We start from the raw sequence: 17103 nt of genomic DNA on the forward strand, positions 1-17103 counted from the left end.
ACCCATGCGAATACTTCGAATAATCCGAGGCTCGACACTACCGTTAATGATGACTAAATAAGAAAAATGCCACTACTTCGAGATAGCCGTACGGTCAACATCAAAATTCGACACAACGGTGTTAAACTGTATATGTAAATATCCTCCCCGTCATGTCGCGTAATCCGAGCTCTTTCCGAGTCAGGCTGATCGGGCGAGGAGTGACATGTCAGCATGTCTTCGCCCAGCTGAGTGAAATTCCCACGTAACGCCATGTGCGGATAATGTCATCCTCGCGCATTCAGCTCATTACAGATGGGCCCGTCTCAAATACACCGTTTTAATCAATCATATATCTCGTCTACAACCTGCACTGTCACTTGAAACACTGGGAACCAGCCACACGGCTCAGTACTCTCACGTAGATGTAATGTACTCGACTTAAACCAAGGTTACTGGTTTACATCACTCCCTTTGATATACAGTTCTTTAAGTGTTGCCGGTATGGAACAGGGTGTACACCGAGCTTTTTGATATACAATTCTTTCAGTGTTGGTGGTATGGTAAAGGGGTCACACAGAGCATCGGATTGTTTGCCTGTGAATATTGTAGTTTCATTTACTTCTGTATATTATTTATATTAATGGTACATATGTTTTATTGTTAAAGGGAATTTAGCGTGAAATGTTGCTAAAGGGTACACACTCAGTCATCTTACAGGACGTATGGGCGTTGTTTAGATATGCAATTTTCTGAAGTAACAAAAATAATACAGGTGATATTTAGCTTCACTGGGTTAATATTTAAGAGAACAAGATCAATTTAGGTGTTCTCCTTACCAGACGTGCTCCCCTTGACGTACATACGTTTAGTAAATCTATAGTAAGCAATGTATACAGGTATATGGTCTTACAAAAGTGAAATTTCAGGACATCAACGACAGTACAAATATTGCGTATTGGTTATTTCCTCCTATGGAAAATGTAACAGTATTCTCACACTGTGCAATGCTAGCGTCAAATGGGTGATGGGGTAGTCCAGTTGTTAAAGCGCTCGCTCGTCACACCGAAGGAATGGGTTCGATTCCCCACACTGGTATCCTGTGCGAGTAGCCCTATTCTAGTGTTCCCCCACAGTGATATTACTGGAATATTAATAACAGCGTAATTATAAAGCGACATCCTTGCAACAAAAGCAGCACAGTGTGTACTGTATGTAGTCCTCTTTCGCTTTGTCATCTGGACATTTACTCTGTTTTCTTTGCGCTGCGATACATTTAAAATATTGGCGGACATTTGACGTGATGTATTGAAATACGTATTCAAATAAAATCTGATCCTCGGATCCTTTAGACCAATACCCCTAAGAAGGCGAGTATTTCATAAAACAATTCATCTCAGGCTAAGTGAGTGAGTATGGTTTTACGCCGCTTTTAGCAATATTCCAGCAATATCACGGCGGGTCAGGCTAAGATTATATAATGACACAAACACACAGTGTAACAAAACATAGATTTATTTCTCTATCTCGGCTATACACAGACACCGTTCAATAAACACATAAACAAAATATACATCGACATGCATACCAAGAAACGAAGCCATTCAGAGAGCTATCCGATTTCTTGTTACACCATTTGAGTTTTCCCAGAGGTATAAATAAATGTACTTAATTCTATTAATGAATAATCCAAAGGTACAAGACACATTAACGTAACCCAAAGAACACTCTAATGTAGAGCATGTATTTATGATTCGCTATCAAATATAGATGCCACCAGGTGTTGAAAAGGTTGAAATTTGGATACTTCCTCCACGTCTTCCATGAAATTTATCGAAAGCTTTGTCGAGGCCTTAAACGCCTTAACCGTGATCAAACAAAGTTTTTTCGCAAAAGTCGTATGAAATGAACAAACCAAATGTCCTATGGCGCAACTATTTCACGCCCTATTCGCGATCAAAGTGACGTTAATTTTGAACCTAAGTATAACCAGGAAGGACTTCATCTCCGACCCTCATTCACACATGTATCCAGGGTAAAACATATATTTCACAACCACAGACTAGATCAACACGTAATAACTGAACATCGACATCAAACTCCGCCATACAATAATGCAAGTAATAATAATAATGATGTTTTCTTGTGAAATACCGTTCTTAAAAAATCTTAAAGCATGCTGTTCAAATAAATTACAGCTCCGGATAAGCTGGCAAAAGATACATAAAACAGTAACCTGAAATGAGCTCGCAACTGACAATGATAAATATCAACATCTAACAACATGGAAGTAATATACATTAACATACACAATGAAACTGACATCAACACAAGGAACCTGATATGCACACACGAAAAATATACTCTTTATGATTATGTCATCGGCAAGAAGTTTCTTGAGCCAGTTAAAGCTTCAATAAGGGGATGCATGATTGGTGATAATGTCAAGATACATATATCAACAGGTACAGAGTGGGATGTTTTAGCTTCGTATCAATAGTTTTTCTTCTTCCCCCAATTAAATACCGTAATGCAATAATGCATTAATAATTGCAATGTTTCGTGCCTAGATCTGTCTGGTTGTTACAAAACAATTTCGTTTACAAACTACAAATGACAAAACTTCAATGTATCATTTTGTTATTAAGGTATCAACACAGGTGTAAATCTACACGACGTGAGGGAGTAAAGTATGTACAATGTCCAACCAACCGAAACAAACTGTTGCTTACAGGAAGGTGTCAGTGGCCGTATTTATGAATAACTAGCAAGGAGTGGTATACTAGCGCCCGTACACCACCATATATAACCGAACAAACACTAAAGGCACTGAATAGATGGATAACGTCAAACTGCATCATCAATAAAGTTGCTCATCAATAAACTTTGTCCTTATCCGAATCTCCAACTTCTAAAAATGCCACTCAAAGAAACTGAGTAGATGATTTGGATTAAAACAATCTAAATGCAGTTTACAATAATTTCTATTCCATATGCAGTTATTTACTAGTAACTTTGTATCCTTTAGTGACATTCGTTAAATATGTCCTTCAATACCAGCACTAACTATAGTCCTGGTAGGATGTATATTTAAGTCCCTCCTTGTGTCATGTAAATCTATGATGATCCTATAATGGCGGGTTGGACCAGTGGATTGGTTTCGTGGGTTGATCGGATGAGAGGCGGGGATGTTGAAAGCTTTTCGGGGTTAAATAATTGAAAAGATGATAGTTCTGGTTTGGTCAGCATCATATTAACGTCACTTCCCAAATTCACTATCATCAATACTGTAAATTAGAAGCCATTAATTAGCAATAATTTTATAATCCATGTAAAATCCACATTTCCACTATTTTCCCTCGACGGAAACTCCGTTTGTCTCGAACTATTGGTTACTCGATATGGTCACAGTGACTTTATGTTTTTATGATTTCAGCGTTTTTGTGAGCGAATATAAGGTTTTGTCTGATCCCCACGTATTTGCTGCATCATAACAGAGACTATACAATACATTATTTAATTATTATTATAATTATGGTCTCTGATCAAGAATAGCAGTCGAAGACATGTTCATCTCAAGTTGCAGTTATGTTTGGCAATAATTACGTGTATGTACTCATCATTTCTCCTGAATTTTGGTGATAATTGTTGGGAAGAAGAAGATAAAAAGACATCAACATTCTTGATATACTGATATTGTGTGAGAGAAGGCAACACATGTACGATGCAATGATATTGTGTGAGAGAAGGCAACACGTGTACGATGTAATTAACTCTATATAAACGCTCAGTGACAGTTAATTAAAACTTATGGTTACGTCAGCAATTTTTCAGCCATATTGACACAGAACGCTTAATGATGCATGATGAATGGGTGGCGTTTGTAAAAGAATAGTTAAAGAAAAAAGGGCAAATGTTTCACAAAGCAAATGCAAATATTCTAATTGTAACAGTAAGACCAGGACATTTCTTGAAAGAAACACTCCAAGTATCTCAACACATACAAAACAAAGCCCTGTTAATCTGGAACCCCTTTAACCCGCACACGTCATCTTCCTAGCGATTACTGCTTCTGGGAAAAGAAACTATGCGTACACAGATTCGTTAATCGAGAAGTGTATTCACAAATTCGTTAATCGGGAAATGTGTACGCAGATTCGTCAGTCCGGAAAATTCACTGGGTAAGCTACCGTCCGGTTTACAAAGGTTTCATTCTACATAACTACGGAAAACAAACTAAAGGAAAGACTTATTCTACGAACCATTGTATGCTTACAATGATAACCCAGGAGTTCGGGGCGGAAGTAAGTGTGGGGCCTAGAGAATGGAGCCTGGAGCCTGGAGCATGGTTAGCCCGCAATGTTATTTAAATGTACTATAGATCGTGAATTTGTAACTTGTTCCACTATAATACTCATAACAATCTCACAGTATCTCGTTATATTACCCCTGGTCCCAAGAGCAAATACTCTGTTTTAACCCATGATACAACAGATAACATTAGTAATGAGGCTAGCTGTCTTCTTCGGCATCTTCAGGTTGCTTGGATAACATGGGCTGTCTCTCCTCCTCAATTGGGGCTAACTTGTCCTCAAATTTGTTCATGACGTCATTAGACAAGTTGTTGGCCCCCTTTTGTCCATCAGCGTTCTGGGGGGCGTCCTCCTCCCTGATCAGGCGGTCATGTGGTGTTGCAGAATCAGTTTCTTCATCCGTAGTCTCATCCATGTACTTGATCTTGTCGATTCCGTTCACGTGCTTATCTGAAATTGAAAGAAAACAGTGAATGAGCCGGTAAAATTGGCGTGATGCTGCTTTGAACAGTAGTTCAGTGGCATCACAGCGTGTTAGAGTGAATTCCAGGCGCATCGGCACTATGGTTTTGCCATTCTCAAGAGACGCAGTTGGACACTAAGGAACATTAAACAACTGGAACATCCGAGTTTTCATTGAAAGAGGTTGTTGCAATCGATGTAGCATTGACGATATCTGTTTGGGGGTTTACCGGTACCTTTGTATTTCCTGTAAGCAAACCGAACTACATTTTGTACGTACACTTCAGAACGCGATACGTTGGACAATTCCAGATGTATAGCAGCGCCTATCCTCATCGTCAAATCCTGAACACAGGTATTGTCCTCACAAATCACATTTTGCCTATCAGATCGGGGGGGCTTTGATTTGAGATAATACTAGGATAAGAACAACGAGGCTTCCACGTTGTTCGCGAATTTATAGGCCGTAAGTCCTGTGTCGGATTCAAGTCGAGGACCTCCTGATTTTAGTTCATGCATCCTGTCCACATGACCAAAGAGGTTACCCCCCTGAGCAAGCTGACCAGATAGGGATGTCATCGGTTGCATGTCTCCACGCTAAGTTATACATACATAGGTGCTTGCTGGAAGACATCAATATACTCCCCGATCAATTCAGGAATAAAGGACGTATATGTTCACATCAAATCAATCATGTCCAGTATACACAGTCCTAAACATATAGATTGTGCATCTATTTTCCGGTAGTCTCATCTGGATAAACATGGAATCTTGTAGCAAATTGTGAGCAAGTATCGATGCTATATAAAGTAGTTATCACAATTATGTCAATGTTCAAAACGATACATGACATTTCCGGCTATATGGAAAGAAACAAAAGCGAGCATATCTGTTTAGGTGTACAAAGCCTGCAGTACCCTGACTTAATGGTGCAGCAGACAGCGGCTTGTTACTGAGCAGGACAACAGACTCGGTCCGGGGGCTAGAGGACAGAGGACTTCTTCTCTCGTAGGATCCAGGATCATATTTCCCTGGGGACCGTCCACCTCGGAACTCTATTGCTTCTGGGGTTCCGTTCTGTGGCTTGGCATCTTTACCTGCGTCCAGCTTCTGAAAAAGAATGAGTGAGTGAGCGAGTCGCGTGCAACGCCACATTGAACATTTATTCAGTTGTATTACAACGTATCAGCTTAATATAGAAAGAAACCCCGAAATCATGCAGAACTTAGACAATTTCTACAGTCCCATTACACCAACCTTCATGCTTTTGAAAGCGTGACGTTTCTTGCAGTGTCTGCTGGCGAAAAACCCTAGAGCAAAGAAGATGACTGCTCCAACAGCTACACCAACAATGACTGCCGTCCTCGTCCTCCCGTCCATGCTCCCCTGGGCCACACGTTCCTTCAAACATAGGATAGAGTTGCAGCAGATGTAATTGTACTTAGGACACAACTTAGGACGGAAATTCCACAGCAGAGGAACTTCCCAAAGAGCATATGCCGCATATTTTATATTGCACATCCAATCACAGTTCTGTGAATAATACGAACGTGTCAATGGAACCCAGTGGTTGATAGCATGATGATGTATCAATGAATCGGAATAAGATGTCATTTGATCAGTTGAGTGAGTGAGTGAGTGAGTTTGGTTTTACGCCGCTTTTAGCAATATACCAGCAATATCACGGCGGGGGACACCAGAAATGAGCTTCACACAAAGTACCCATGTGGGGATTCGAACCCGGGTCTTCGGCGTGACGAGCGAACGCTTTAACCACTAGGCTACCCCACCGCCTCTTGATCAGTTGAACACACATACATGCACTGCATGTAAACCACCCTCATAAGATATACTAGAATAGAGTACTGAAGATAAATAATGATGAACATGTGCGTGCGTGTGCCTGTGCGTTAGGGAGAGAGTGTGTGTGTGTGTGTGTGTTTGAGTGAGTGTGTGTGCGCTTTTGAGAGTGTGTATGTGTGTGCGTAAGGGGTAGGGTTGAATGGTTGTGTGGAGAGACATAAGACAGACGTAAGGGGTAGGGTTGAATGGTTCTGTGGAGAGACATAAGGCAGACGTAAGGGGTAGGGTTGAATGGTTGTGTGGAGAGACATAAGACAGACGTAAGGGGTAGGGTTGAATGGTTGTGTGGTAGAGACATAAGACAGACGTAAGGGGTAGGGTTGAATGGTTGTGTGGAGAGACATAAGACAGACGTAAGGGGTAGGGTTGAATGGTTGTGTGGAGAGACATAAGACAGACGTAAGGGGTAGGGTTGAATGAATGTGTGGAGAGACATAAGACAGACGTAAGGGGTAGGGTTGAATGGTTGTGTGGAGAGACATAAGACAGACGTAAGGGGTTGGGTTGAATGGCTGTGTGGAGAGACATAAGACAGACGTAAGGGGTAGGGTTGAATGGTTGTGTGGATAGACATAAGACAGACGTAAGGGGTAGGGTTGAATGGTTGTGTGGAGAGACATAAGACAGACGTAAGGGGTAGGGTTGAATGGTTGTGTGGATAGACATAAGACAGACGTAAGGGGTAGGGTTGAATGGTTGTGTGGAGAGACATAAGGCAGACGTAAGGAGTAGGGTTGAATGGTTGTGTGGAGAGACATAAGACAGACGTAAGGGGTAGGGTTGAATGGTTGTGTGGAGAGACATAAGGCAGACGTAAGGGGTAGGGTTGAATGGTTGTGTGGAGAGACATAAGGCAGACGTAAAGGGTAGGGTTGAATGGTTGTGTGGAGAGACATAAGGCAGACGTAAGGGGTAGGGTTGAATGGTTGTGTGGAGAGACATTAGGCAGACGTAAGGGGTAGGGTTGAATGGTTGTGTGGAGAGACATAAGGCAGACGTATCGGGTCGATGTAACTTCTTCAGGAATGCTCGAAGTTCATGAAAGGAACCGTGTAAACTAAACCATATAGTTCGGTTCCTTATTTCAAAGAAATCTCTACATGTACTGGAAAATAATTTAAAAGTTCTGTTCCAAACAAATTAAACGTCGGGACTGGCAGGTGGCAGGTGTATGGCAGGTGTAAGGGTTAGTGAGTGAATGGGGCTGGTGCCTTTGCTCCATACAGGACAGGGAGATCCTCGTTATATAACGCTGGCAATCACATATCAGTGTACTGTAAGTGTAAGGAAAAAGTGTCACCTTCATCTCATTTCCTCACGAACATGGACCACGTGAAATTTCTCGGATGGTTGTGTACGTGGGGCATCTTTGTATATTCATAGCAGAGGATTTACAGCAAATTGTTAAGTTGCTTGCTTACGTAGGTGCATGTTACATCTCACATCAGTGGGAGAGTGAACTGGGTAGGAAATATTACCGTTATATCACGGAATGTCAGCATAATTATAACATGGTAATATTTGTCGACTTGTGTTGTGCTTTTCCATGTGGATATGAAAGCACGCCATTTTAATTCAGGTAAATGTATCAGTTGGCGCCTTAATGCCATCCTTAGCTTTCTGGAGAGTATCAAAACCACCTGCATTTTAATGTCATGTCACAATCCTACCGGGTACCCAGTCACCACTATGTGAATAGATACGTTTTAAGAAAAGTGTAATTTGCCACCAACGACAATGCCAAATTGATGTAGACTGACTTAGGCGTTGACTTAAAAATAGCCTGGCAGGCCTTGGATGATTACCATTTTGAACCTGGGATTTGAACCCACGAGGATGATGGTATGCGTATGGGACACAAAATCTAAAAATGTCACCGTCAGAGAATGGACGATCTCAGTTATCTGCCGAAACAGATTCTAAAAATGTAGGATAGGGAATTACGTGTATTTTGTATGAATGGATAACTCAAAATCAGGGAGACACTAGAAGTTGACATAACGTGTACGCATATCCTGCTCTACAGACGTCACAGCCCATGACTCCGGCATATAGAATAAGTGAGTGAGTGAGTGAGTATAGTTTTACGGCGCTGTTACACATATTCCGACAATACCATGGTCGGCGACACCAGGAAAAGGCTTCACACGTTGGGGAATCCATCCCGGGTCCTGTAAATAGAGGTTTCTGAATGGTGAGCTGTACACAATGCTCTAATGTTAAAACCCAACTCCCGGTGTAGTTCCCTCACCTCGTCCACACTAGCTTCCACTTTATTTTCTTCAGCTGGTTCATCCGGGTCGATTTCCATTTCAAGCAGTGGATTATCTGAATTTGTAAAACAAGACAATCTGCCACAATCGAGGCTAATGCAGACTTGATACAAGAAAATGTTTTATTACAGTTAAAACGATCAAGCTATGTGATTGCCCGAACACGGTCATGTAACACACATTTAAAGTGGGCTGGCCTGCATTCACGGTCAAGAGCTATTACAATTTGCTGCAAGTATTACAATTTACGTTTTTATTACAATTTACGTCGTAACAGGCATCTTGACGTAATACTGTTTAATGTCACGTCACTTGCTTGGTGCGTAGCTTGTAAAGAATAAATTGTTAATATGTCATATTTCATTCACTAAAGCTCGTGTACACCATTCCGCTGGTTAAATTGCATTCAGTTTCACTCATGTTGTTGTTTTAATCTTGTATGGCACAGCTTGTATGGCAATGCTAAAACAATCTGCGATGGTACTCAGATCGTTTTGTGAAATAAGGCCTCGCTAACATCTTACCAAGAGACACGGTGTTGTTAGACAATTCCTTTGTCAGAATGATGATCTCATCGGCTGGACGTGTGGCGTTGTCCAAAACAGCCACATCTTCACCATCGCCAGAGTAACCAATCTCCACCAGCAGCCTAGACGTGTCCTCCGTCAACTCAGGAACTTCTGTGACATTTACATGTTCGGCCATTGAGGCGTTTGTCATATCCTCCACCACCAGACCGCTCCCCTCCTCGTCCACGTCAAGTTCAACCTCTGTAGGAGCCGGAGAGACTTTCGCTTTTCCCAATGGTATGAGTTCATCTTCGCGAGCTTCGTTAGGTTCTACAGTGGCTGACTGAGCGAGAAGTTCTGTTATTTCGTCCATCTCTTCTCCTTCTTCTTCCGACAGAACATACCCACTTCCCTCTGACAGATCCACGCTAGATATGTCATGTACCTCCACGTCATCGCCCTTCTTGTCAATCTCAGTTGCCTTGAGAGGCTCGTGTAGAGCTTCTTTAAACACAATATCCCCTTCTTGGTCAATCTGACCCGATGATTCATCATCTGCTATATCACCTTCGTCATCACTTTCATCTATTTCCAAAAGTTTCTCGCCTTCATCGACGAGCACACGTTCACTCTTACCCCCATCCTTTTCGGGTTCATCGCTTAACATCTCAGCTGCATCTGCGTCAAGTCCCCAGCAAAACATTTTATACTGAGGACTTCCTCTTGCCTCCGATGAGGAACATGATTCGCAAAACACATCTGATGTTCTCGTACAGTGCTTCAGCTCGAATAGTCCATGACCACATTTTGAACAAGGATAGCAATGATCCAGAACGTTCCATTCAGGAAGGAAGTGGCCTTCTGGGCAGCGACGACATACTGTCTCTTTGGTGTCGGTGCATGATGCATGTGCATAGTATCCAGGCTTGCATCGTCTACAGCCTGACCTTCCCGGGAAACTGTCAACTGTCTGTAACAGAAACAACGCATGTTAAAGTGAACAAGTTCACTGGTAAAGAGTCATTTCTGGTTTCTGTTTGTGGTGATTACGGACAAGGACATAGTAGATGCAGTGTTTAAAACTCCCAACAGTGAAAAAAAATCAGGTTTCTGAAGACTTTACTGTGTGTAGGCATCGCAATGAACTACATAGCACTAACAGGCAATGCACCGAGTTTAGGTAAACTGGAAGTAAATGTGTTGTGATTGGTTATTGTAAAATGAACTGTCCAATCGTAAATAGTTTAACATAATTTTCATAATACCTTAAACACCTCAAACTGGCGACAAGAGAACCTGTCTGATATTATGATATATTTACTGTTAGGGTAAAAACATCTACCAGACCACCGGACAGGCTACTTTTGAAATTTGACCGTCCGAGATGAAAATAGACCGTTCCGGACGGTCGGGCAGGCGGGCATTTTAAACGCTGCTATATGTATTGAGGGTATTTTACTAATTGGACTGATAGACATGATACATCTGAGTTTACAGACAAAGTGTTTTGAATGTCTTCAATCAATTTGATGGGACTGATAGTTAAGCTTGGCCAAGACTTCCGTTAACATTACAGTGGTGGACATATATTCATGGAAACAAATAAGGGAACGCATGAAAGCCAAAGTGTTCCTTTATCCGTTTCTATACTTCTTAGCATGCATTGTATTGCACTGTGGGTGAAAAGCAGGAAAAGTATAGACCTTTATTTGTTTCCATAGCAGTATTACAGCTGTACGACGCCGTCTATAAACATAGGCCGGACATTCCAGTAATTGACACCATGAGATACGATGACAGAGCAATATGAACCTTTGTGTTTGCTATGAGCTTCTGGTGTGCATGACTTTGGACTTGCCATGAAATCTACCACTGGCAGTGGTATCTATATGATACTGAGACTTTGAGACAACACATATGACATCATGAGAGTCTATAACTGTATCATGATTTATTTCTCGGTTTCATTTGTGATTCAGGTATGCTGAATAAGACTTTTGAATGCATACAAAGCTTTAAAACAATAGCGGCAAAACGTTTTCTATTATCATCAAAGTGAGTGAGTGAGTAAGTTTAGTATTACGTCGCACTCAGCAATATTCCAGCTTTATGGCGGCGGTCAGTAAATAATCGAGTCTGGACCAGACAATCAAGTGATCAACTGCATGAGCATCGATCTGCGCAATTGGGAACGGATGACATGTGTCAACCAAGCCAGCGAGTAGTATCATCAAAGAAAACTATGACATAAGCATGTGTTTCTGGATCACTTTGAACGTGTGTTGAAAAGTGTATGCTGCACCATCAGTGGTATTCCAGCTGAGGCCTTGCAATAACCAAATGAGAATCAGACAAACCAGAGCCCGATACTAAATTTTATGTATGATCAGAGACCGATGCGAAAACGTTTTATCAGAATACGAACACCGGTATACAAGACCAGCTAGTTCTGGTTCGGTCGTAGGCGACCTTCCATCTCATCCCAGTCCTGATCTATGATGGAGAGGATTTCTGAAACGGTCGACTTTGGCAGTACAGCAATGTCATGCTGCCTAGATAGGCAGCGTGTGGGTGGCCATTTCCTGTTACAGTTTGAGATTATGTCCCTTCAGTTACTGAAAGGGTAGAGCATAATCTCGTTCGCCATTAAATTTGACATTAATAGTGGTGTTCTCTCAATGAGTTGTGATGCCACCGTACACTATTACATTACAACCCACATATTGACGACGCTGAGAAACGTTGAAATAACGTCTACTAACATCGATAAAGCGTTCTCGTGGATGCCTTTAGACCTGAGGTCATCTTGAACCAGTTTACTGTCCCAGTCTTGTCAAATGAAAATTCCACGTGCCTGACGCTGACCAGGAGGCAACATTTAGCATATCACTGGACGTCGGAACCGGAAGCGGTTGTCCCTCGACAATTCTGACACCAACTGGACTCATTCCAGGAATTGTCCGAGCTCTTAATTTGGCAGTGTAGAAATGATTCTGTAGATGCATCAACCGGATACGGTTGTCTTCACGTGACGTCAATCGTGCCGACCGGGCCATAGAATGTAATGAGTGTTGCCCTGCTGGAAATAACGTCTCCAAACAGATCTATTCCGTTTCGATGATCAGCAAAATTCAAAATTGTGCACCATTGCTTTTTGCAGTATACCCACGGCTCCTCAATGGCGATTTTCAACATTTCGTGTCATTGTGTAAGAGGTATTTGTAAAGGTGTTTGTATCAGCTAAGCATTCATTATGTGTTGTGCACATTAAAGAAACACGTGCCCCAAACAAACATGAAAACATAGAAACATCGGAACCGTGCATTAACGTGCACGTCCAAGGTGTGAATCACGACCGTAGGGTCAAGGAGTTGTCCTCATGTCTAAATGATAAAATATTTATCATTTAAATTCAGAATACTTTTCTGCAATTGTATAAGAAGCCTGACATAAATGGAAAACTGACATTTAACGCTAAAATATAAGGTTGCAACTACAACTGACTCGGGTCTGTTTTTCCATGAAAACCGCGCGGGGCAGTGATTTCTGATTCGTTTCATCGGCGTTGAAGCAATATATACATGTATGTTAATAATTTAACCATTACAGGTACATGACGTAAACACATGATCCATTAATACGCTTTACATGATGACTTTAAAACATATAAATTTAAAATTTCAACACGAAAACGCTTTTATCACTCATATGGCGACAGTTGACGTTTAGCTTGATAATGAGTCATGCAGGATGCCGGTCAGGGTAAACGGGGGCTAAATAGACTACCGCAGGTCACACGCCAGGTTCTAGACTAGCAACTCCAAAACTCGACAACCCTCGGGTACTAGCCAGGACAATATACATGATCTAGACAAGCAAATCTGTCTTCCCTGGAATAGTGGTCACGAGGTCACTCCCAAAGGAGGTCACCAGTGTGAAGGACAGTGCAATCAACATGCTAGACTTGCACAGGTCTCTAAGTTATTATTTATCAGTTGAAATGCAAATTTCTATAATAAAGAAATATAAATAACAGACTGACGCCCTTGTGCTTTCCGCTCATCTAGACCTGGGCCCCGTTTCACAAAGCTCTCGTGAGCGTAAGATCTCGTTACTTTCCTCGAAGCATTCGTACCTCCTATGTTACAGTATGGGAGGTACGAATGCTACGAGAAAAGTTACGAGATCTTAGGCTTACGAGAGCTCTGTGGAACTGGGCCCTATGCTTTAAAGATAGAATTACTATACATCCATGGGTTTAGTATTCAGTACAGCCTTGGAGCAAGGCTATCAGCATGCATACTCATAGTGATCTCCTGAGTAAGTGAATAAGCGTTGTCTTGAAAACTTCAAAATGCAATATCCCCGGTGTATGACGGCGGCTTGTAAATATTCGAGTCTTGACCAAACAATCAAATGATTGATATTCTGAACAACAATCATTGGGATACGATGACACGCAACGACAACAGTCATTGAGCCTGGCCATCCGATTCTTGATGTCGCCTATTAGTTAATAATAATAATGCTTTAAAGAAGAGTATGTTTGTGTACAAACAGTTTTTGTAGATTCTACTGAAATTCGGCGGATAAAGTATAAAATTCAGTTGATCATAACAGCTCCAAGGTGTTTGTATTCAGTGACTGTATGATGTAATAATCAATAGATACACATTGAATTCCGGGCTTTTTACTCTAAAATCTATCACCATATCCTTGGTTTTCTTTGACTCAGGATAAAAAAGCTGTCTTTGCGCCTATCGTAATTACTCTGTGATACATTAAATCATCGTTTTCACTTAAGTCCAGCAAGGGTTGCATCGTCGGCGAATGTAGGCAATACTATGACCACCAGTTCGATAAGTGGGGCTTATTCATGCCAGGATTCATACGTACTCTTAAGACCACGCTGAACGTTGAACCCGTCTTCTGTTCACCTTCAATATGAGGCTGAGTATATTTAATAATGTGTCCATTTATATAGCGCCAAACTCCACACTAGGTATGCTCATAGCGCTAACAATCAAGGCCATTATTACCCCGGATAACCCAAGCTGCCTGTTAGGCGCTAGAAGGTTATAGTCATATGACTTTTTTCCACCGGGTACCCATTTTCCTGCTGGGTGAACAGAGGCAATTTTGAACAAACTCACTTGCCTAAGGTGAGACCACATGTATCACATGTGCTTCGTTGTGGGGCAGGACTCAAGTCCTAGAAACTCTGAGGAGTCAAGCTGCCAAACACGGTCACCCATCCAAGGACTCTCCGAGCTCGACGCTGCTTAACTTCACCGATTTGTGACCTGAGCTTTAAGCACAGGACCACGCGCCACCAGTTAGGTTGGGGCATACCAGCTTGGTGTGATGCAATTGTTACATGTCTACCTCTTTGACGGAAACTCTGGACAGGATAAACGTGAAATATGTGAGTGAGTAAGGAATCGAACCCGGATCCTCGGCGTAGCGAGCGAACGTTTTAACCACAAGGCTACCCCACCGCCCATTTCCCACGCCGTTCGGTACAATAGCAGATTATCAACCAAATCATAGCCTCACCGCCTACTTCATTCGTATCGCCTGTTACCACAAAGTTAAAAAATGCCAAGATATCGTTGTTCTTTTAATCAGCTATGAGGCAAACAGCAGATAATGCTGATAAAGTCATTTTTAAGATTCAAACATACTCGTGCGTACCTGGGAAACATATTTATTCCACTTTACTTTTTCTTCTGTTAAACTTTTTTATGGTTTACGTTTTTGGCATATCGACCGGAGAATATCATCATCTTATCTGTCTTTATGCAGATGTGATCCTGATGTTATGAACTTCGAACTCCGCTTTGACTGAGGGCGGCTCGTTTCCTGTACATTGTTTTACACTGCACGGAGTATCAACCCTGTGTGAAGTTTGACGGGGAACAGTCAAGTGCAGAAGAAACGCTTCTAATTGCCCATGACGACGGTGAGTATTTAACTAGCCCTGTGTCAAAAGTCACACGCAGGCCCTGAAGCACAGTTTACACTGCTTGAGTTGCCAAACAGAACACTGTGGGATACTTCTTCTATTTCCACGATGTTACATTGGCCCCGTGATCTGCATGTCCAGGCACATAGTGCTGAATGAGTGGTGTTTTACGTCACTTTTAACATAGCTTGGTTAGAAGGCTTTACAGGAGGATAAGTCCAGGGATGTGTAGTACAGAACTGACAGTGAGTGAGTTTAGTTTTACGCCGCTTTTAGCAATATTCCAACAGTATCACGGCGAGGGACACCAGAAATGGACTTCACACATTGTACCCATATGGGAAATCGAACCCGGGTCTTCGTCGTGACGGGCGAACGCTTTAACCTCTAGGACATCCAATTCTCAACAGTCATCTCGAAAAACTATCTTTGGTGATGGCTCAAAAGTATCCAAAGTAAACAGTTAATTAGAAGATAAAGCTTGATTGTACCATGGCTTTGCGGCGATATCTTTGATGTTACTGCTAGTTACTACATGGTTTCGCCCTACTGATTCTCACTGGATAATGCTTGCTCCGCCCCCTTTCGTGTGCCGAAACGATGACGTCATCGTAAACAAATTTCGCCAGAAGGAAGTTGAGATACATTGTAGAACATAAAAACAAGTACAATGTTGACAAACTTTAAATTCAACTCCATCGTCTCAATAACTTGGGAAAGTGTAATATCATCAATTTCATCATTCCACTCATTCACGCTATCACTGCTGGGTATGAAAGTTGTTTCCACGTCCTCCATGGTTGAGAGTTAATGTTTGAAAACTTGAACGACCTAAGATGGCGCGTATGACGTGATATTCATGACGTCATATGGTGCACTCATTTTCCCGCTACTTTGTTTTAAAACCACCGCCGAAATCTCATGGTACAAGTCTGTTGCCCCACCCACGACTAGAGGTTCGTCTAGTTACAACACAATTTGTCCTGGCTTTTGATTGACAGGCGTAGTGGCATCTCGGGCTATGACCTTGTGCCCTACGCCTGTCAATCAAAAGACAGGACAAATCGTGTTGTAACTAGACAAACCTCTCGTGTGCCAGTGGGGTAACTTTAACCTGTTATTGTTGAATTAGGACCGCTAAATGTAATTTAAAAAGCGAACGCGTTGGCGTGAGGTTTTTAAATTGAACATTTAGCTTTAAGTACTTTTTTGATGAGCTCTCAGCCAATCAGAATCGAGTACAACTCAAGGTCGTGCTAGAAAAAAGATTCAAGAAGATGCTGTTCTGTACGCCCACCGTGTAGACTAAAACTAACCCACTCATAGATTGCCACGTGTGGAGACAAGAGTACACACACCCGAAACACAAGTGTCAAAATGTGTAGTGTCACCGCTTGGGTGTGTGCCGTAGTGTAAATGTGCCACTGTGAACCCAGCAGAGTGTGTGTACACATCATATAAGGTGGACGCAATACATATAGGAAGCATAGTTGTATACTGCACGGGAGTTCAGAATTATAACTGGAATGCACATGGATTTACTGATCGGGAAACAAAATACACCTTACTTGAGCACAGATGTATGGATATGGGTGGTGTGAAAGCGTGTACTATTTTAATATCGAAAACAATATCAAATGAGTTAGAATAAAAAAATGAGGACTAGCTATTGACATAAGCTATAACTTAGGGGTGGTGACAATCTGATGATTGGCAAGGAGACACACATTCTCTTCCCA

At 41.8% G+C, this 17103-nt stretch overlaps 1 protein-coding gene across 1 annotated transcript in view; it reads right to left on the reverse strand.

Annotated features, from left to right (window-relative positions):
• Positions 1-1478: 1478 nt before the first annotated feature.
• Positions 1479-17103, reverse strand: part of LOC124271229 — a 53504-nt gene continuing 37879 nt past the window's right edge. Inside the window, exons 2-6 of the mRNA XM_046706307.1 lie at positions 9415-10369; positions 8869-8945; positions 6012-6155; positions 5672-5864; positions 1479-4742 (exon numbers count right to left, since the gene is read on the reverse strand). Coding sequence (XP_046562263.1) covers positions 4492-4742; positions 5672-5864; positions 6012-6155; positions 8869-8945; positions 9415-10369 — 1620 coding nt within the window. The 3' untranslated portion in view covers positions 1479-4491. The remainder of the gene's footprint in view (positions 4743-5671; positions 5865-6011; positions 6156-8868; positions 8946-9414; positions 10370-17103) is intronic.

The sequence above is a fragment of the Haliotis rubra genome, unplaced genomic scaffold (genome assembly GCF_003918875.1).
Source record: "Haliotis rubra isolate DU_JTF1 unplaced genomic scaffold, ASM391887v1 Scf159, whole genome shotgun sequence".
In the NCBI taxonomy this organism is placed as follows: Eukaryota; Metazoa; Mollusca; class Gastropoda; order Lepetellida; family Haliotidae; genus Haliotis; species Haliotis rubra.